At 42.0% G+C, this 22,605-nt stretch overlaps 1 protein-coding gene across 1 annotated transcript in view; it reads left to right on the top strand.

Annotated features, from left to right (window-relative positions):
• Nucleotides 1-12,632, top strand: part of B4galt6 (beta-1,4-galactosyltransferase 6) — a 64,799-nt gene extending 52,167 nt beyond the window's left edge. Inside the window, exons 6-9 of the mRNA XM_036204867.1 lie at nucleotides 7,867-8,054; nucleotides 10,926-11,048; nucleotides 11,229-11,330; nucleotides 11,614-12,632. Coding sequence (XP_036060760.1) covers nucleotides 7,867-8,054; nucleotides 10,926-11,048; nucleotides 11,229-11,330; nucleotides 11,614-11,761 — 561 coding nt within the window. The 3' untranslated portion in view covers nucleotides 11,762-12,632. The remainder of the gene's footprint in view (nucleotides 1-7,866; nucleotides 8,055-10,925; nucleotides 11,049-11,228; nucleotides 11,331-11,613) is intronic.
• The last annotated feature ends 9,973 nt before the right edge of the window (nucleotides 12,633-22,605 follow it).

Raw genomic sequence — 22,605 nt, 5'->3', positions numbered from 1 at the left:
GAGATTATGCTTAACTTTGAGATGATAGCTTTGATATATATTTTATGGCTTTATACTGCCAATTGGATTGTCAAACTGGTTTATAAGTAACTGGATGATATTCATCCTATAGGATTAAAGGCTGAACTTGTAACATTGTTCAATTTCTGCTTTTCTTATATTTATGAGTTTGCTTTGTTCTTAAAAAACCTCCACAAAGGGCAATTTACTTGGGGACATTGCTTCTTTTGTAATACAGGTTACTCAGGAGTATTTAGTCCTGTGCAGCTGTCTGAGGCTCATGATGGTGCACAGTGGCGTGTCATCAACAGCCTGTCCTATTCTGAATGATGCATGTATTCATTATGTGAATAATCTCAGACACATCCACTGTGTTTTGTTTTGAAAGTGCTTTCCATTTCTGACCTATTAATTTAAATACATAAAGTGAAGGATAAAGGTATCATATTGTTTTTCCAATGTGAAGCATTGATAATTCTTGATGGGAGGTTCGTTTGTCCGGGGGAACTACTGCTGGCTAGCCTTGAAAGCTAACATTGCCTCAACCTTATTAGGTAATTAAGGGTGCCTTAGTAGAGCCAGGTAGTAATCCTTAAAGAGAGAAGTGGTATGTAATGGACACTTTCTGTTCTGTCTTTATAGTTTTCCATTTTTATAATTATGTTTCTTGTTTCTGTTGTAGACCCACATATATAGCTTGTCAGCTGCACTTAGGCTGATGTGAATGATAGAACACTATCCCTTTCATGGCAGAGACCAGCTCAGTGAGGAAATGCCCATCCAATAACTGATAGGGCAAAGAAATTACATAGAGAACCGAGTCTGTGATGCCCAATATCCCTTCCAGATGGGAGTCTAGAGTGTTTTTCAGAATAAGAGATACCCAGGAAGAGAGTAGATTTAACAAATAAATAAATAAATATTGACAAAGCAAAAAACAAACCAAACAAAATAACTTCATTCTATTTGCCTTGAATGGATACTATACAAGCTGGCATAGTCTATATCAAATTGAAGTGACCTTGCCTTGATGTTGCAGTCCGTGCCTTTGTTTAAAGACCATAAGTGTAACGAAAGAATTTGGTTGTTTTATTTATATTCTTTTGTAAAGCACTGTCTCAGAAACCTAAAATAGTGCACTAACCCTTGTATAGAGAGGTCTCTACTGATCCAGGCCTCTCTTTCTGTAACCTCAGCGGTAGGCAGTGTACTTTGTACTGATGTATACTGACCATTTCATTTCTGTTGCTGTGATAAAATACCCTGACAAAAGGCCACTCAGGGGAAAGGACTTATTTTTAGCTCACAACTCTACCTTAGAGTCCATCATGGCAGGGCCTTAAAATAGTCATTACTCCCACAGTTGGGAGTTGAGAATAAGAGATTATGTGCTCACCTGCTGCCAGGCTTAGCTTGGCTCCCTGTTCTTCACTCACCCAGCTCCAGACAGGCAGGAAGCAGTGCCACCTACAGTGGGCTGGCTCTACCCACACCAATTAACTTAATTATGATCCCCACAAACATGCCCATGGGCTGACCCAATATAGACGGTCCCTCATTGAGCTCTGTTCTCGGGTGATTCTAGGTTGTGCCAAGTGGACAATTAAAGCTCGCCATCATACTGGCCCTTCCAATCACCTGTGGTCTTTCCCACACTTGACATGGTCAAGGAGTCTGTAGATTCTTGTTGCATCTTTCATTTTTCCTACTGATTAATGGCGTTGGTCATTTTTTTTTTTCATGCCTTTGCTGTTCATGTAGGTTAGGAAGTCTCTGTTTAACCCTTTTCTGTTATTTTAATTGAAATGTCTTTTCGTTGGGTTGCAGAATTCTTTGTGCATTCTAGTTGTAAGTCTCTTGTGAGTCATGCTTGGCAAGTATTCATCTTCAGACTGTGGTCTGCCCTTTATTTTCTTGATAGTGTTTGCTTTCTTCCCCTTCCGTGCTGGGATCGGCCTTGCACTGCTATTTATATACTCTACCACTGAGATACACCTCCAACCCCAGGCAGGGTTTTATTGAAAAGTAAAGGTTTTAGTTTTAATAAAGTCCAGTTATTTGATATTTTTTCATAGTTCCTGCTTCTTGTTTTGAGGTTGAGAATGGTTCTCAGATTCTTGCAGAATGTTTTCCTCCAGAACGTTTGTGGTATTAACTCTCCTATTTGGCCTAATCCCTCTGAGTTAATCTTTATATGTGGTGTGAGGTGAGGATGGAGGGTTGGGTGTTTTTCTTTTGGCCTGTGGGTTTTTGGTTATTTCATCACCATTTATAAAACAGCTCATTTTTCCCCCATTATCCCCTTTGTTGGAAGTGGGTTTGTCCTTGTGGGTTTAATAACCTAACAGACTTTTCTTTACCTCTCACTTCTTCTTCTTCAGAAAGGAGACAAATCCATGCACACCCCTAGATACCCTGGATTTCTGGGGTCTCTTCAGTTGTCCTGTGATATCAAATGTGTATCCCTGGTTTAGTATCAGTCAAGTCTCAGATTCAGACCTAACAGACTTGAGAGTTAAAATGCACACCTCAGGTGCTCTGGTAGATGTCTTCATCACATACTCAGTCATTCAACAGCACCAAACTCCAGAGAGTGCTCACCTCCTACACATTATGGGTGAATGATATTTCAAAAAACTAGATAACTAGCAGTTTCTGATCACAATGTAGATTCACAACCACAACCATCATGAAAGTAGGTTAAAATTCTGACTTGTTATCATCTTTTAAAAGGTCAATTTTTATAGGATAAGTTGCCACGTCAGAAAGTACACATGCTTGGGCCAGGCATGAGTACACATGCTTTAATCTCAGTACTTGGGAGGCAGGGGCAATTGGATCTCTGTGAAAAGGCCAGCCCAGTCTGTATAGGGAGTACCAACCAGGCAAGACAGAGTTGTACAGTGAGATCCTGTCTCAATGGAGTAAGGAGAATACACAAGCTAGGGACATGTTAATGCATATACCAGGGATAAAACTTGAAGGGTCATATTAACCACACAGTAAAAGCTGAGAAGTTTTGTTTTTTTAAAATTCAGAATAAACCACCAAAGAAAAACCTTTAATTGGATATTATTCTTCTGGCCCTAGTAAAAATAGTCTTCAGTAAAAATCAGAATATTTGCCACAAAAAATAGCAGCCTTTAGTAATACACACTTTGCTCATTATTAATTTTGTTGTATATTCTACTAAGAATGGAGGCAGAAATGCAAAAGAACTTCTTATAGAAGCAGGCAAGCACATTTAATGGAACAGGACAAGAAAGTACAGAACTCACTTCCAACAAAGGGCTAACTAGGAAAAGATTAGCTGTATTATAAATGGTGATGAAATATATCCTCCACAGTCAAGAGCAGAGAGAGGTGAATACACTCATACCTGCTTCTCCTTGTCCTCTCTATTCTCGTATAGTTCAGGACCCAAAGCCAGGGAATGGTACTGCCCACAGTGGGCTTGGTCTTTCCATGTTAATCAGTGCAATCAAGGTAAATCCTTCACAGGCATGCCCACAGGCCAACCTGATCTTAGACAACCCTTCATTGGGGCTCCCCGTCACACCAACTAAAGCCCCTCACTGTTCTGGAAGGGAGAGATAGCAAATAATCATGTCATGTGCAGACAGCTTTAAAGAAAAACCAGTGGGTTCTATGCAGAGAATGAGCGATAGGTGAGACAGGAAGGGAACCAGGAGACCAGTTAGAAAGCTTCTGTAGTCATCGAAAAGGATATGATAATGACTTGGGCTCTGGTGGCTCAGGACATTGTCAACAGTGGTTGGGTCAGGTTTTAATTAGAGTAGAATTATTTAATGATACAGTGATATGCGGTGTGAGTACTAGGGAGATGTCCTTGGCTCTTTAGTACTTTAGTCTTAGACATGAATAGGCAGCCACAGAGCTCCAGGTTTTAAAGAAAATGTCTCCAAAGGAGACACAGTCAAGCAAGGTAACGAGAGAACAAAGAAACCCCAAAGACTGAATCAACAAAGACACACAATCGGGATCCATGGAGCTAAGGGCAAAGTGAAAGATCATTTCTGAAAGGAGAATGGTTTGCCGTAAAGGAAGAGCCATCAGATAGAACGTCAGTGAAACTGAAATGTGGTAGGTGAAAGCTTTTGAAAGAACAGCTGAGAGACAAAATAACTCCTACAGTAGAACTAAAACAGAAGGAAGTAGAATGTAAAAGCACCTCATTCATGTGAGGATAATGGTCCTCCAAGAGGCCAATGGGATACAAGGTAAGCTGCCTGAGGAACCACTACACAGAAGAAGTAGTCTTGAGTGGAGAGTGGGCCATTGGCACAGGCTCTCTGCTCTGCTCATAAGAATTCCATTTCTGTAGATGACGTGGTCAGCATCGTTTTATTTCTGTTCATTTTCCCTAGTACTAGGGATCCAACACTGTCAACAAGTTACATCTCCCACCTATGGCTTTTCTTAAGTCACCAAGTTTTGCCAAGATTTTTAATACGTTAATATATAACTAATACACTCACTCATCAGAATTCTGGAGAACCGCAGCAGAAATTTTTTTTTAGGAATGTAGAAGGAAAGGGCTAAAGGAAAAAAAAATAGAAGAAAAATTTCCAAAGCTGGGCCTGCCTTTAATGCCAGCACTTGGGAAGCAGAGGGAGGGAGGTCTTAGTGAGTTCAAGGCCAGTCTGCTCTACATAGAGAGTTTTAGGACAGCCAGGGCTACATAGAGAGTCCCTGTCAGAGAGAGAGAGAGAGAGAGAGAGAGAGAGAGAGAGAGAGAGAGAGAGATTTCCAGAAGCAACAAGCATGTGTCTTTGTGTGAGACCCCTCACAATGCACATGTGACTAAATCGCACATCCATTATAAAGCATAGTATTTTCTAATTTTAGGGTAAAATTGAAAAAGAAAAGGTATTAGGAAGACTATAGGAAAAATGACTGGTAGGAATCAGGAATGTATGAACTATCCTGCCATTGCAGGTGGCTAGAAGCCTGACTTAGAGATTCTGGAGAAAGAAAGGTACTTTGTCCCGGAACTTTCTACCCAGAATGTCAATACAAGGGTACAATGTGGCATTTTCAGTCATTTGTTGATGAAATACACACACACACACACACACAAAGCACACACACACACACAGAGAGACACATACACACACACACAGACACACACACACACACCACACACACGCATACACACCACACCACACACACACACAGAGACACACACACACACAGACACATATACACACACACACACAGACACAGAGACACATACACACACACACAGACACACACACACACACACCACACACACGTATACACACCAGAGACACATACACACACACACACACACGCATACACACCACACCACACACACACACACACACACACACACACACAAAGCACACACACAGACACACACACACACCACACACACACACACACATGCATACACACCACACCACACACACACAGACACACACACACACCACACACACACACACACACACACAAAGCACACACACACACAGACACACACACAGACAGACACACACACACACAGACATACACACACCAGACACACACACAAAGCACACACACACACACACAGAGCACACATTCGTGGGCTTTTAAAAGAACCTTCTGAAAGACATACCTCAGCAAATGAAGTAAGCCACATAAAAGACAGGGGTGACAAAGAACATGAAGCAGCAGGCTGGATGAGAGGCACATGGCTGGCCTGAGAGGACAGTGCAGATTGAGCTGAGGAGATAAGGAACTGAGAGAGGATTTGAAATGTCTGTAATTACATCAGTTACTAAAGGTGTAGCTTATATTGACTGTCCTTTCTAGTTATACAGAAAACTAGTTAATCTCTTCCACAAAGAAAAAAATCAATTCACTCAGCACTAAAGAAATATGTACACAGTGCTAATAATGTACACCTCTTTAATTTAACCAAAAATCCAAGGCAACCATATTGGGAGGTGGGAGGGAAAGGCAGTGATATGATTTAGCTCCTCTGCTTCTGGAGTAGGAAGTCTAGAAAATGTCTAAAGTTAACCAGGCAAGAGATAGCATCCAGGTGTAGACAGGGACACCAGAACAAACATGCCCAAAAGTTGCAGCAGTGCACTATTGACTGATGGAAATGGGTTAGAGTCCCTGAATAAACCTCTAAGTATCATGTCCACATTTAATAGAAGCAGATTTTTTAAAGATGTATGTATGTATGTATGTATGTATGTATGTATGTATGTATGTATTATACAGTGTTATGCCTGCAGGCCAGAGGAGGGCACCAGATCTCATTACAAGTGGTTGTGAGCCACCATGTGGTTGCTGGGAATTGACCTCTGAGCCATCTCTCCATCTCCCAGAAGTAGATTTTAAGACTTTAGAAAAAAATAGTTTATTAAAGCCGATATTGATGTGCCAGTAATAATGTTATAATTTGCCTCCCTTTCCTTATAAAAGCAGTGTGCTTTCTGTGCCCTCGGGTTCCTGCGGAACCTGTGCCCCCACACTGATGCCAGCTGCACTGCGTGGCTTCTTTACTCCCGCCTAAATCCTCTTTCTTAGGTGTTGGGGAATGGTTTTATAAGATTTGCTAAGGCATTTGTAAATGTCTTTCATCTTCCTTAGATGCCAAAGCAAGTTCTGCTGTTTGCAGCAGACTTGTATCATCATTATGAATAAAGGAAGGTGGTTGCAGTAGAGGAACTTGGATTTTATGTAATAGGTTCCTCTGTTGTGTCCGTTAAAATGTTCTTGTCTTATGATAAGCAGGAACAGAGGGTAAAACAAAGAAACTGTTACCAGTACACTGTAATGTAGGATGTCTGCAATAGGAAGGAAGCTGGGTGTGTGGTGTTGAAAATGCTCTTGGTGGACTGTAAACAGCAAGACTTCCAAGTCCCTCAGAGTACATCTGTCCTTTCAAGAGGATGCCCATCTTTTTTATGTAGAGAATGGTCTGCTTGTGAGTCGCCTTCAGTTTCCTGCCTTAATTTTTCCCCATCCCCCAGGTTAGGGAGCAAACCCAGGATTCCAAGCATTCTTATCACTGAGCCACACGCTCCCCCTTCTATCTTAATAAAAATTATTTATTTTTATTACATTAAGTGGGTGTGTGCAATTGAGTGCAGGTCCTGAGGAGGTCAGAGACATCAGACTCCTTGGAGCTGGAGTCACAGATGGTTGTGTGTGTGCTGGGAACACACTCGGTGCCTCTGGAAGAGCAGACGGGGCTCTTGAGTGCTGAGCCTAGCTTCGGAGCACCCCCTTGGTCTTCATTTCTAATATCACAGAAAGCAACAGTAGAAAGTACTGTTTTAAAGTTGTTTTTATGTGTTCTTTGGTGTATTTTTTAATTTTATCTTTATTTTTTGGTTAGATGTAATCTGTGAGCTGGCATATTTGAAGTAAAGCAGAAATACAAGTTGATATGATCATATATTTGCAGTGTACCAGTAGAGTGGTTAGTAAAAGCTATCCGGTTTTCTTCTTTGTCATTAAAATACATCATAAATAAATTTAAACAATCTGCAGCCCCGTACCCTGTGATGGCATCATCAATCAGCGGCACTGTACATGTATAATGGCTCTCCCCAGGGTGTATCCCCAGTGATAGAGCAGCCATAATTTGTGTATGACTCTGTAATGTCTGTACAGTGTTGGTCACTCAATGATACCTCAGAATGAACTCTCTGTTGGTAAGTGGTGCCTGGTCATGTTTGGAAAGCCTGACATATGCTTCTGACTTGTTTATTTCATTACCAAGATATAATTATTACTTGACCATGATATGACAAATTAAGAAGTGATGGAAAATATCACATGGCCAAGTCTGAGTATATTTCTGATTTTCTCTGCTCTGTGGAGACCGGCACACAACCGTTCAATCGTGCCATGCTCTTTAATGTGGGTTTCAAAGAGGCCATGAAAGACAACGCCTGGGACTGTGTGATCTTCCACGATGTGGATCATCTGCCTGAGAATGACCGGAACTATTACGGATGTGGAGAGATGCCGCGTCACTTTGCAGCGAAGCTGGACAAGTACATGTACATGTGAGTAGCATGTCCACTCTTGATGCTGTATAATGTGCTTGTAGTAGCATGTTGGGACTCTGAGACTGCTCAGGACCCTGAGGGACATATATCATCCTCCATTCCAGCATGTGCTGGGGAGCCAGGACAAGGACTGGTTTGACCATTTGTGACCACACAGAGGTTGAATGTGGCGCGGTGGGAAAGATCCCCTATAGTAAGCACATAGATTTAAAAGTGGGTTCTTACCCCCCAGGGCTTGCTTAGTCTCAGGGTCCTCTCAAGGTGGCTTTCCTTTCCCTTGGACAATTGAGACTATCTGTGAGGCTGCTTTCTGGGATCACATACCCTAATCTTAGCTAACTGTGTGCCCCATGCTGGCTCCTTAGGGATGGTTCAGGGTCCAGACCTGCCCTTCTGCAGACCACCTGTTCTATAATTATATGAAACAAATGTCCCCCTCCCTGTGTGTGTGTGTGTGTGTGTGTGTGTGTGTGTGTGTGTGTGTATAGGCAGGTATATATGCACATGTGTGTATGTATCTGAAGGCCAGAGCTTTCTGTCCTGTATCTTCCTCAGTCTTTTTTCATCTTAGTTTTGAACGTGGAGTTTGCCAAGTGGTTTAACTGGATGGCCAGCAAGCCTCGGGGGACATATCTCATCCCCAGAGCTGGGAGCACTGGCCCAGCTTTTTATGTGAGTGCTGGGGATTCAAACTCAGTTCCTCATGCTCATGTGGCAAGCACTTTGCATAATGAGTCATGTCCCCAGCCCCCTAGAAATACCTTCATTACATAAGTAATTGTTACTCTAAGTATACAGTCTGAAGCAGTCCCATCAAAGTTAATGATCCAGTGTTGACAGGTTTGGGCAAAACACAAACAGATGACTCAGACAGGAACATCTTAGTTGTGCCTTACCATGGACAGTGCCACCTCATGTAACCAGACATCTGCTTTTTTTCAAGGGCATTTTGATTGGCGAATATCCATTGCATGCACACAATGACACAAAGACATTCTTGTATAAGTCCATCACACTGAGGACTCCATTCTCCTTCCTTCCTTCCTCCTCCTCCTCCTGATTTTCTCATTCCTTCCCCAAGAGAGTCATGCTCCCACATAGATATGCTTTTATGTATCTCCATAAGGGCTAGGGTTCTACAGGTGAGAGAAATTGTGTATTGTTTGTCTTTCTGAATTGGACTTATTTTGCTTAATATAATGGTGTCTAGTGCATCCATTTTCCTCTGAACCAGTGGTTCTCAACCTGTGGGTTTCAACCCCTTTGGGGATCAAATATCAGACGTACTGAGTATCAGATAATTATATTACTACTCATAACAGTAGCAAAATTACAGTTATGAAGTAGCAATGAAAATAATCTTATGGTGTGGGTCACCATAGCATGAGAAACTGTATTGAAGGGTCGCAGCATTAGGAAGGTTAAGAAACCACACTCTAAACAGTGCCAAATTTTTTTCTTTTATGGCTGACTAAAAACCCACATATTTTTGCACACATATTTTAAAAAGTAGCAACAAGTGCTGGTGAGGGTATAGGGAAAAGAGAAGGTAGACAATCCTGGTGGGAATGTAAGTTAGCCCAGCTGTTGTGGGAATGAGCATGACGCGTCTTCAAAACCAGCAATTCCTGGGGCATAAGTCACAGCCAATCCTTTGGAGCCATCCAGAGGTCTAGATGTAGGTGGAAGCTTGCTAAGAAGTCACAAAATTGTAAGTAGAGGATGGCAGCAGAGGGATGGTGGGAACGGTTCAGGGTCTGGGCAGGAGGATGCTCACAGTGACGGCCATGCCCTGACCTGTCCTGCTGGGTTTAGTCTACTATTTAGACAGTGTAAGAGAAGCACTGTTAAGTTTTTTTTTTTTTAAATACTGATGATCTTTAGTGCATTTGTGATACTTTCATTTAACTTAGACTTATTTCTGTGTTTCTGTTATGTACAGAATGCAACTCTCAAAGGTATCCTCTGATAGTGGCCCTCTCAGGCACATAAGCAAATAAACAAATGTAATAAACAAACATTCTAAGTGTTTCAGAGTTTGACCAGCTCCTTGGAATTTGAGTTAGAGGAGGGAAAATAATACCTAAATTAAAAATAAGGTTCCCCCCCCAAATACTAGCCCATTAAAAAGAACTCTATTTGGAGCTGGAGAGAGGGCTCAGCAGGTTAAAGTGCCTGGTGGTAAGTGGATAACCCGAGTTTGACCTCTGGGGCCCACGTGGAGAAGAGAAAGCCGACTCCTGCAAGCTGTCCCCCTACAAGAAGAAGACCTGACCCACTACAAGGGCAGCATGGCACCCCCCCAACAAACATGTGGGAAATGTTCTAAAACTATACATTAAATATCTATGAGTATTTTGTGAGTTTAATCCAAATAAGTAGAGTAATTTTACAAATAGCAGTTCATTTCGAAATTAAACATGTATTTCTTCCTGATTTATGTTTATTCTGTTCTATGTAACAAATACTATGCTTATAAATAAAGTCAGTTAATTTTTTAAAATGCTTTTAGTTTAGCAAGATTTAGCATTGCATTGATAGTTACTAGCATGTTTAAACACATTTTTTTTTTTGTGAGAATAATATGTATTTTTTGAACCCTGGGTCTTGAGTCATAAAGCAAAAGTACTATTAAATTTCAGTTGCCACGCATGTTTTTATTTTACATTTAATGCAAATGCTTGCTTTGCTGTTCTGTGAGAATATTTCATTTCTCTGGCCACATTTTCCGGAACAATTTTCCCCCTCTAAGTCAGCTTGCTTTTGTGAAACTAGAAGTGTGTATCAAGCTCTATGAGAAGTGGAACATGAGTGGCCGGCCGGCTGTCCTGGCTGATGTGGACCACTGTGTCGTGATCTCTTTTGCAGTCTTCCATATAAGGAGTTCTTCGGTGGGGTGAGTGGCCTGACTGTGGAGCAGTTTAGGAAGATCAACGGCTTTCCCAATGCCTTCTGGGGCTGGGGAGGAGAGGACGACGACCTTTGGAACAGGTATGGTGAGGCACAAGTTGCTTAGTTATTGAGTTTCCAAATTCTGTATAGTTTGTAAATCACATCTGCCTCTTCTAAGAAAGGAGACTTCAGGCTGAAAAGTTTGGAGTTCTTAAATCTGTTTTTGTTCTCCTTTTTTTGTTCTGAAATTCATTCAGTCCATTCTACATTGCCTTGCAGAGTTCACTATGCTGGGTATAATGTAACCCGGCCGGAGGGGGACTTGGGAAAATACACATCTATCCCTCATCACCATCGGGGAGAAGTACAGTTCTTAGGGCGGTAAGTTTAATGGTCATCTCGAGACTTCCAGGCTTCAAAACTAATATACTGCATATTTAAGGAAGATAAATAGAAGGAAGTTACTTCCATGATCAAAGGTCTCCTTGGATTGCTGTTATAGTCTCTGTCTCTCTGTCTCTCTGACTCTGTGTGTGTGTGTGTGTGTGTGTGTGTGTGTGTGTGTGTGTGTGTGTGAGTGTGTTGTGTATATAGAGAGATATAGACAGATAAATGTAGACAATATATGTTTATATTCTTATCTAGTTTACTGCTTTTTCTTTAGGTATAAATTACTAAGGTATTCCAAGGAGCGTCAGTACATCGATGGATTGAACAATTTATTATACACACCCAAAATACTGGTTGATAGGTTGTATACAAATATATCTGTAAACCTCATGCCAGAGTTAGCTCCAATTGAAGACTATTAAAAGAAGTCTCTCGTGGTGGGGTAGACCACAGTGCTGGATTGTGAACTTGGCTTGGAGTGTACTCTCCATGGAGGTTAGAGATTGACATGTCTCAATGTCCCAGTCTGTGAAAAGAGCCAGCAGTCCTTAATGTTTACAGCGTGGGACTCCATACCATCACACTCCCCCACTCTCCTCCCTGCTTTGGGGCATCCTCCATGGCAAGCATTGTAGAAACCTGAACCCATTGCTTGGGATTGGAAGTGAAGAGAACTCCCTACAAAGAGAAGATTTTTATACTGAAATCTATAATTTAATTCAAGAGAATGCTTTTATTTCTGTTCAAAACATATTTTGTACATATGTGATGTAAATTAAATGTGTTCAAATTGTTGAAAAATAAGATGTCACAATTTTGCATGTGATTGGTTATGCCTTCATTGGACTTTTATAGACATTTTTTTATTTGCATGGGGAAAATTATGTAAATCTATGTCTCGAAACAAAGGTTAAGCCTTGTATGGCGTGAAGGGAATATCTGTGATGGATACAGTAACTGTTCTACTGATGTTCAGCTTTAGACCTTCAGCCTCCTGTGGGCCCAGGCCCAGCCCTCTGAGGGCTCGGAAGGAAAGAGGGAAAGACGCACACAGCTTTTCTTCCTGCCAGAATTACCTGGTTTGGTTTGGTTTTGTTCTGTTTTTCCTTGCTTGCAATCTCATCAGATTTTGCCAAGTCAACAGCCATACTGTTTATGCGCACTGCATGAGTATTACCAAGAAAACCTTCAAAGTTGTGAAGTGACATGCTGTACAGGACCTCTTCACGTTAACTGTCTCTATGTACCTCCAATGTAAGTGTCAGGGATCTTGTGCCTCAAAAAAAAAAAAAAGTTCCCAAGGTTGTCTTTATATACTGTATTTTTTTCAGTTTCATAATGAACAGCATTATTATTTCCAGTTAAGAGGAACAAAAGAGAATATCTTCTTTTAAAAACTTTTTTTTAAGAATGAGCTTAGGGAAAATCCAGTAGTGCTTCTACAGATGAGAAATTAGATGCTCTATTTTTATGAAGATAAATGCTTAGATTAAAAATAACTTCAACTTTAATTATCAAACGTACACAGTTTCCCTTTCATATCAGCCAGTCATTCAAACTATTTTTTTTTCACTTCCAAGAAATCTTCAGTGTTATTAAAATTTTCTCACCAAAAGTGTAATTTAATGCCGCCCCCCTTTCTGTGGCGCTGGGGATTGAACCTAGGGCCTCTAGACTTACCTTAAAATTGGTTCATTGAATGTGTGGATACTGTAACTTCTGAAATATGTCTCCCTACCTACTGCCAAGTCCACACTCATCCTCAATTTGGATGAGGTTTTCCATGACCAAACAACAAAAGCCCAAACAGTGTTCTTACTTTGAAAATGATCAATTATAAAGATTCTTGAAAAGTATCTCATATTCTACGTAAGATCTTATTCCCATACTTTCACAGATTTCAAACAAACACCGTCTACCCGCAAGGTGGACCTTCCCCAAGAGCGAAGAGGGAGGGGTTCTGGGTGTGAGAAACTTTACTCCCTTAGCTCTAGTGTTGACGCTTGGCTTGAAGTTGTGATCCTCTGTCATAGTTTTGGTAATGCTAATGGCCACAAACCAAATCATACAGAAATTAAAATCCTTCCCTGTCTGTCGTGACACCAGTCTTTCCACGTTTATTTCTTAGAGGTGTTTCTAAAATATTTACCTTTTGACATTTTTGTGACTCAAAATAGTGAAAAATCAGAACTCCTGCAGATGGAGATATTTGTATGTTATCCGCTTATTTTTCTGTGGCTAATGCAGTATTTAATTTGACAGAATGACAGCAGATTATAATGTTACTGTTGCTGATGTCTTGTGAGACAGGAGTATAGGCAGGTGACCCAGAGCTGGTTCCTCCTCCCAGTGGTGGGGAAATTGACGACCGTGCTGAATCTTACTGAGGAAACAAATTTTATAACGTGGACATTGGGATACCTTTTCGAATTAATACACAGTTCACTGTTTCAGGAAAATTCAGGACCCCAGGTAATCTGCCTTACTCTCTTGGGTTACATCTGGTATTAATATGGCTTCAGGAATTGGATGTAAGTACTTTTTTTTTTTTTTGTTCTGTTTTGGTGTTGAATCAGGTGAGGCAGCCTATGAGAACCACCTTACCCCTTTGTTTTCTATTTTGCTTTTTAAATTCAGGCCCAGAATTATTTTCAGTTACGAGCAGTGACCTATATATGTTCCCACGAATGACAGTTTTGCCCAGTTACCATGGTCACATGACAATAAATCTCTTCCTTACATTTTAGTGGAAGCAGACAGTCTGATACAATCACATCTACCCCAGTGGTTTTGTACCAGGTATCTGTCTATTCCCCATTGGCTGCCTTGCTAACTGTGGCTGTTTAAAAGTATTGTTTTGTTCCCTAAACAAGTCAAATCAGAAAGTTGAAACTTCTCTGAAATCAGGAAGACACCGTCTGATAGCTCACCTGTCAGTTGTCTTAGTCTCGAATCAAGTGTGGACACAGATACGCCAGGAGGTCCTCATGGCACTGGGGAGATCACATGATGCCTTTGAACTAGAGAAAGAGATCATGACTGATGGGCTGTTTATCAAAGAAAGGGAGAGAGTATACGCATTCATTGTAACATTCTTTCTGGTTCTCAGTGAAGATGTCGTTTAATTCTTTGCCAAAAGTAGGGTTTGAATGAAGTGACTGTTTTTCCTTTTGATAAATCATTTTCTGCTGTTGACCTTTGACCTTTGAGACGACTCAGAGAGTGAAGGTGCCTGAGTTTCCTCCCTGGGACCCACAGTGTAGGAGAGAACCTGCTCCTGCAAGTTGTCCTCTGACTTCCTATGTGTACACAGGCACGTGTACACACACACACACACACACACACACACACACACACACACAAAGTTAATCACAAGGTAAATAAAAATTAAATTTCTGTTTGTATTTTATGAAAAGGTAGTTCACTAAGAAAAATCTTATTTATAAAATTAAAGTACAGAATTATCTATTAAAAACTTACATTCCCTATAACCATCTTAAAACAAAATGGAAGCATAGCCAATACAATAGTCTCCCTTTGGAGACTCTGAGAGCCGAAGCAGGCTCTGTGCCATTGTATTGGGCCTCATCCTGTTCCTTTATATACCTGTCAGATAAACAGCACTCTAGATTTCTTGCCTTGGGTTTGCAAATTGTCATTTGAGAAGCAAACTGTCACAGTGTTGTTTTTCAGGAGGTGGAAGTGTACTTAAGATTATTTATTTCAATATGAAATACTTCTGTGTAAGTGCATTGATGTAAATGCTAGTGATTCCTTGCAATCTTTTTTTTTTTTTGTCTTGTTTTTGCTTCTCATGGAAATGTTTGTACTTTTTTTATCATTGTCTTTTATGAAATATAATGTTCTAAAGACTTTGTGTGGTGCTGTCATTGTTTTCTCTCAGGATGTCCTGGGGATTATCTGTCCCCCCTCACCCTAATTTTGGGTGCATTATTGATGACTTGGTTGATATTAAGGGTACACTCTAAAGATATGGAGCTCAAAGCTTAAACACCCTCACTTAGTGCTCATCATAACCCCCCCAACCACACTATGATTTAATACTCATCCATACAATCGGTAACCCATAGTATCAAGAATTACTCAGCCCAGGGTTGAGATGAACATGTGGGTTAAGTGTTTTCCACACAGACGTGAGGATCTGAGTTTGTCCCCAGAATGCATGTGATGCCAGACTTGGTAACACATGTCAAATCCCGTGCCGGGATGGGAGATGGAGGCAGAATTCCTGGAGGCTTGTGGGCCAGCTGGCCTGATGTTTGCAAAAGTGAACAACAAAAAGGACCCTGACTTAAACAAGGTAGAAGGCAGGATCAATATTTGGAGTTGTCCTCTGACCTCCACCTGCAAGGTCTCTCATATTCCAGGCTGGCCTTGAACTCACTGTGTGGCCCAAATAGTGTAGAACACCCTATCCTCCTGTATCCACCTCTCACATGCTGGGGTCTGACTGGGGAGATTGCCCAGTCAGGGGCACACACTGACCTTCTGGAGGACTAGAGATCAGTAAGCAAGTACCAGATGACAGGAGTGTACCAACACGCCCAGCCTTCAGACAGTCTTAAAATATATTTTGATGTCCTTGAAGTATGTTAATTAATAATTTAATCTTCAGTGTTTCATCTTGTGTTCCAGAGGCACTTGAAGGGGTAGCAGCCAATCTGACCCTCAAGAAGCATCCATCTTCTGAATGTAAAGCTGATAGAGTGGGTGGATCTGAGGAGCACATCCACGAGCCATCCACAAGGCTGCACTCGCTCATTTATGAGTTTCCAATCATCCATTGCTAGACTGCTTCCTAGCTGTAAACATGAACTCTGAAAGAGTAGTTGAAATGATTGTTCTTCTGCAGTAGACCTTGATAGATGGTAGTAAACTCTTGGGAAGGCTCGGTGGGAAGACTCATCCATTATTGACCAAGGTTTGAATTTGGAGATCACTTGTCATTAGCTAGCAAACAGTAAGCTTTTAAAGTTGGGCAGTTCTTGGTTTAGCCACTGGAGGGTCCTGGGGATGATTAAACAAGCTAACACTAGGAACAGGCCTGACATTCCCAATGAGAACTAGATTTGTCTGAAGCCGCTTCTGGGTTTATGATAAACAGCCTTTCTTCCATGCCAATGGCCCTGGGTTATGTTTGAGAAATATTTGGTGTGGTGTTTTTTGATTGTCAGAGATGTTGACAGAGGTTTTGCATAATTACACAAACAATTAGTAAAACTGGCAAAGGCCCATGATCAACATGTGTAGTAGTTGTAGAAGAAATGTGGCCACTAACAGGTGCAATTACGTTACCTCACCACCAGCTAATGCAAAAGAGTCATGTAAGAAGAAAGGGAAAGAACATTTTACATCTTAACCGTGTCATGTCAGTACCATTGCTCAAACATTGCATGCACGCACAAGCACACACACTTACACACACACACACACACACACACACACACACACACACATTATTATGGTGAAAAGGCTGAGACAAAATGTTTATGCATTCTTTTTATGGTAATCTCTCTCACACCTGGCTTTTTTTACTTTAATGTCTTTTGAATATTTTGTAGGATCACAGGGCCAGCTTACAAAATGGTTAATGAAGAGACTATTGTTTCACTTATTACATTCAGGAACATCCTAAACTCTTTCCATTTAACTCCTCTTTTGAATCTCACATCTCTTCAGAAGTGAGAGGAGGCTTGGGAGAGAGAGTAGATTCATTTTGCAGTTCCGAGAGAGGGTCCCAGGCAGAGGAGAGGGAAGACTCGCTGCTAGGCACTCCTGCTTATTCAGAAAAGGGAAACCGTTGAACGACTGTTGAGGATTTGTAGAAGTCCATGCATCCCAGGACTTCTCAGCCTACAAAAATCCTTTCTAGAAGCCAATTTGTCATGAGAATTTTTTTCTGGGGAAGATGTGAATGACTCCCTCCCCTAAAGGTGCTAATCACAAACCAAAGGACATTCTGCCTCAGTTCACCCTGGGAGTCAATGAGTTTATTAGGGTTACGTACATACCGGGGGAGGGGGAGGGTGAGTTACTGAGCAGGGACATGAGTGACCCCCAAAGCAGCCATAGTGAAAAGTCTCCACTGCACGTGGATGGTGGCCTCATTGTCACCCATAGATGGAGCCTCTTACTCCTAGTTTTTCCCAGCTTAGATACTAGCTATGGACAATTAAGGCAGCCTTGCATACAATGGCTGGAAGGAAGAACCAGATACTCAGGTTGAGGGTTCCATGACCTACTCGCCTTCCTAGGAGGAAATGTTTACAGTTCTGTCATGATGTTAACATGTCAAGAGCTGATCTCAAGAAGATGGTGGCAGCTTGGCTCAGAGGATAACACTTTACAACACAGTTTGTAACTTTAGATTTTAAGTCCAAAGAAATTCAACAATTTATAAAGATTTTACCCACCCACGAGTGTGCACACACACTGATTGTATAGTATGAAAGATCTCACTGCTTCTAAGAAAAAAGAATATGGCATTGCCTGTATAGAGAATTTTTTATAAGGAAATAAAAGCTATCCAAAGGACTATTAGAAAAATGGGTGGAAATAATCAAGTAATTATTTGTTAACAATGAGTTTTTAGTAGCTACTTATCTAAAAAATTCTTTTAGAAGTCATTACTGGAAGTGGACGTAATTTCACTCTATGCCCTGAAGCTAAAGCATTATAATTACGAATCCCACTGAGGAACAAATTGAACAGGAATCATGGAACCAGGAAGGACACATTCAAGCCCTTCAGTTCACTTCTTTTACTTCTATTAGATAAGAAATAGAGATAGAAAATCTCCTTCCTTCCAGCCAGCCTGCCTCCCTCCCTCCCTTCTTCCCTCCCTTCCTCCTTCCCTCCCTCCCTCCTTCCCTCCCTCCCTCTTTCCCTCCCTTCCTCCCCCCTCTTTCTTTCTTTCCTTCTTTGTCTTATGTAGCCCAGGCTGGACTGGATCTCACAAACCTCCTACCTCCCCCATGCCGCTGCTCAATATAAATAGAATTGCTGTCTCTCCGCTGGACAGTTACACCAGGCTTTCTGGGGCCCTGATCCAGTACCTTAGCCACAGGATGAGCTTCAGAAAGCCCTGGCCAGTCACCACCCTCCTTACCTTCACCAGCTTCCCCACTGCCCTGGATTTAAAATTTTCCCAACAAAGCTCTCCAGGCTTCTTGCCTGAATAGGCCATGTCCCAGGTTCTAATAACCAAAGTACCACCTTTCTATGAATATTGTCAATCTCCATCTCAAGTCCTTGGCCCTTCACTACTTAACTTTCTTTTCATGACTCCATTTTGCTATTTACTTACTTAGTAACTCCTTGTAGTTTCTAAGGATTAGCAATTTGCCCATCTTTGTGAGGTCCTTAGTGCCCAGGAGATCAGAATATGCTTTTCTATTTTGCTGCTATGGGATTTAAAACATTTTAATGACAGTGTTGACTGGCTCTCCTACCAGCTGGCCTGTCTTCCACCTTCCTGCCTTTCTTCCACACACCCAGCCCCCCCACCCCTGTATATGTGTGTGTGGTGTATGCATGTGTATGTCTTCATATGTGTACATGTGTCAGAGGTCATTGATGAATGTCTTCTGTTCTCACTGGCCTCTTATTTTTTGAAACTGGGTCTCTCCATGAAGCTGGAGCTCACTGATTTGACAAAGTTAGTTAGCCAATGAGCTCCTGGTATGACTACCCTAACACCAGAATTATAGGCATACACCACCACACCCAGCTTTTTATGTGGATTCTTGGCATCCAATCTCAGGTCCTCATGCTTACATGGCGAGAACTTTACCAACTGATTGCTCTTTCCACCCCCTGATCCTTTCTTTCCTTTTTCTGTAGCAATTACATCCGAATGCTTCTGTTGAACTCCCTAACCCCTTGGCAGGTTTCAATGACCTCAGTGGAGCCCTTGCCCAATAGTGTCCAGATCCCACTCTGTGGGCCGCATCTCTGGTGCTTCTCTATTTAGTTAAGCTTGGGGCAGCAGAAGTACTGTGCTTTCGAACACCCTGGTTCAAAGCCTTTCTGTGACCTTTTGTTGTACCTTTGAAAGAAGCGCCTACTATTTTGTCCTGGCGCTAGTCAGAAGGACAATTTCCATAGACAGTTTCTACACATACTTTAAGTTCTTGAAGTCAGTCCAGGAATGTAGAAACTGGCCCTGGTTCATAAAACAGGTTCCAGAAGAGGTAGCAGAATTCTCATTTTTTCCATGGTCTCCCAGCTGTATGTTGGAGAGAAAACCCAACTGGTCAGTCACAGGAGGTGGAAGACTCAGATTTGCACACCTGGAACTCATTTCTTCATTCATTCATGTGTTGGTTCATTCATTAATTCATTCCACATGTTTGGAAGGGATGCTACTCCATGATGCTGAAACATTTATTACTTCCTGTGTGGTAGGTGTTATTTTCCGGGAATTGGGAAACACTTCTAATGTACTCTCCAAATGCACTTTCCTGAGCAAACCAGTGAACACTGCTGTCCTTCCGCTCAGCACAGGTTCTCGTGCAGACAGCGGTTCTGGGTTCACCTTGTAGCCTCAGCCTTGGCCTTCCCTCCCATCATACCTTGTACCTGTCTCTATAATCTCTAGCTTCCTGGGAGTGAATAAGTGTCAGCAACAGCAAGTGGTTGACTGCTGAATTGGGACAAGGTGCATATCCCTAGGATTTACTGAGCGAAGCCCGCATGCAGCCCATCATCTCCTTGCCTGTATGCAACCCATCTCCTTGCTCGCAAGGTTCCGGAATGGACCTTAAGTATTTCTTGGGTTTGCCAAAGATGAATTACCATTGGTTTTGGCTTAAAATTAACTGGGACAGCTCCAACCCAGAGAGAATAGAGAGCTGGGGAAATGGAGTTGATTCTAAGCTTATTTCCATTTTGAAAGGCAGGAAGGAAAACTAATGGAGCTTAGGGAGGCACGTGTTCTATGAACTGTGAAGTAAAGGAAGGAATTGCTGTGAAATGAAGATTTGGGGGACATAATTCTGCCTCTGCTACAAATTCTGGTGGATAGAATACAGCTTGAGGTAAACATACCCTTGGTTTCTTGTTTGGCAGGTGCTATCATAGATTGCAGGTAGGGCTTGAATATTTATGGTTATTCTTTTCAAGAGATGCCTTCACCCCTTGGTTACTCGTATGCATACACTGTCAACTTTAGAGCTTAAAAACTGGTATGATTACATTAAACTCTGTGGTTAAAATTGAACTTCTCTTTAATGACATAAATGGTTGTGATTTTTTGTTTGTTTGCTTGCCTATATTACTGTGTTCATCTCTTGGTGCATATGTGTGTGTGTGTGTGTGTGTGTGTGTGTGTGTGTGTGTGTGTGTGAGAGAGAGAGAGAGAGAGAGAGAGAGAGAGAGAGAGAGAGAGAGAGAGAGATATTCAGCTAAACATGGGTCTGGGATAGACTAAGTTGTTGTTAGACAGGGTCTCACTGTGTTGTTCTGGCCAGCCTGGAACTCACTTTGTAGACCAGACTGACCTCAAACTCACAGACCTCCTCCTGCCTCTGCCTCTGTCTCCTGCAAGCTGGATTCTGTTTCTTACCCAATTGCCAGGTAGAACTGGTCTAAAGTGGGTAAGAGGGGCTGATTTAGTGGTATTTGCTCTGCCCATGACCTTGGGCTATAGGGCCTCAAGGAGGCAGTGCTTCTTGCCATTCTATGTGACCTCTTAAAAGGAAAGGGAGAAGGGTCATGAGCTCTTTCTCCCCGCTTCCTGGTATGATCCAACTAAGTAGATTGACTCCCAGTCAGATCAGAGGATGACTTCAGCTGTCTACTCTGTTCTGTATTCGTGAGTGTATTTCCTCAATTTACTTTAATAAATTTCTCTAATACTCCTTAACCAGACTCCCACGGATTTATCACATTTTCTGGTGCACAACACAGGGCATGAACCCACGACCCTGAGATTAAAAGTCTCATGATCTACCAACTGAGCTAGCCAGGCTAAACACCAGGATGAGGAAAAACAAAAGGAAAAAGGAGAGGAGAGAGGTGGCTCAGCAGTTAAGATCAATGACTGATGTTCTAGACCTGGGTTCAATTCCCAGGCCATCAGGTGTCTGATCATGCCAGAATAAAAAAGACCTTTTAAGAGGTCAGTACAACGTCAGGCAGCACCGACTCCTTCAAGAGCATGAGTAAAGCCCAAGGTCATGGGCAGAGTAAATACCACTACTGGCTGAGTTGCTACAAATTTGTCCCTTTGGAATTTACTATTCTTTAAAAATGTTTTAGTGATTAATTTTGTCTTCTCCAGTTTCATACATGTATACAATGCATTCTGATGCTCTCTTCCCTGCCCTCTTATCTCCCTCCCACCCCATCACCCCCTCCCGACACTGTCCCCAGCCCTTCTCCCAGATTTGTTTGGTTTGGGTCTGTGACCCATTTATTCACCTTGGCTTGATGTCTGTTGGAGCATGGTGGGGTCATCAGTGGATACACAACTGAAGACAGTGACGACCCCCCTCCCTGAATCTATCAGCATTGTAGATTATATATCAGTAAATAGTTCAGCAGTAAGGGCGGGACCGCTGAAGCCCATCTCCTCATGCCTGACTGTTGATAGGCCCATTCTTGTGTAGAGGAACTGTGGTTAGGATTCTGCCAAGCTCCAGCTGCATGACAACACATGTGCAGTTCAGGAGCTTGACAAGAGTCTTGTGTCTTACGTCCTCAGTGTGTGCTGGTGATTACATAGGGCAGCGTGCTCACACAATCTGAGCTAGCTCTGTATGCCCACCTGTGCATTAAGGAGCCGTGACTCCGACCCCACCCTCTATCTGTTCTGTTCTCTCTTCCCCCACCATCTTTCTCTCTCTGCACGTGCTCCTTCACCAGGCCTGGTTCTCTTCCTCCTAATAAAGCTCTGATACTGATATTAGGGTAGTTGCAGCTGTGACCTTTCCTTGTGAACCAGTGCCAGTAACCAGTGCTGCTTATCATTCTTACAACTGTGACAGCCCCCAAATGCATAAAGCACTTAACAAAAATGCCCGAAGAACTAACTAGTCCTTTACAGTTTGTTTTCTTCTTTCACTAATGGTCATAGAAAAATAAAACATCTTTAAAAAAACGTTCTGGTTGCCAGCCAGTAGTGGTGCACGCCTTTAATCCCAGCACTCAGGAGGCAGAGGCAGGCGGATCTCTATGAGTTCAAGGCCAGCCTGGTCTACAGAGTGAGATCCAGGACAGGCACCAAAAGAAGTTCTGGTCAAAG

This window comes from Onychomys torridus, chromosome 13 (assembly GCF_903995425.1).
Source record: "Onychomys torridus chromosome 13, mOncTor1.1, whole genome shotgun sequence".
In the NCBI taxonomy this organism is placed as follows: Eukaryota; Metazoa; Chordata; class Mammalia; order Rodentia; family Cricetidae; genus Onychomys; species Onychomys torridus.
This window is presented reverse-complemented; position numbering and strand designations above follow the sequence as displayed.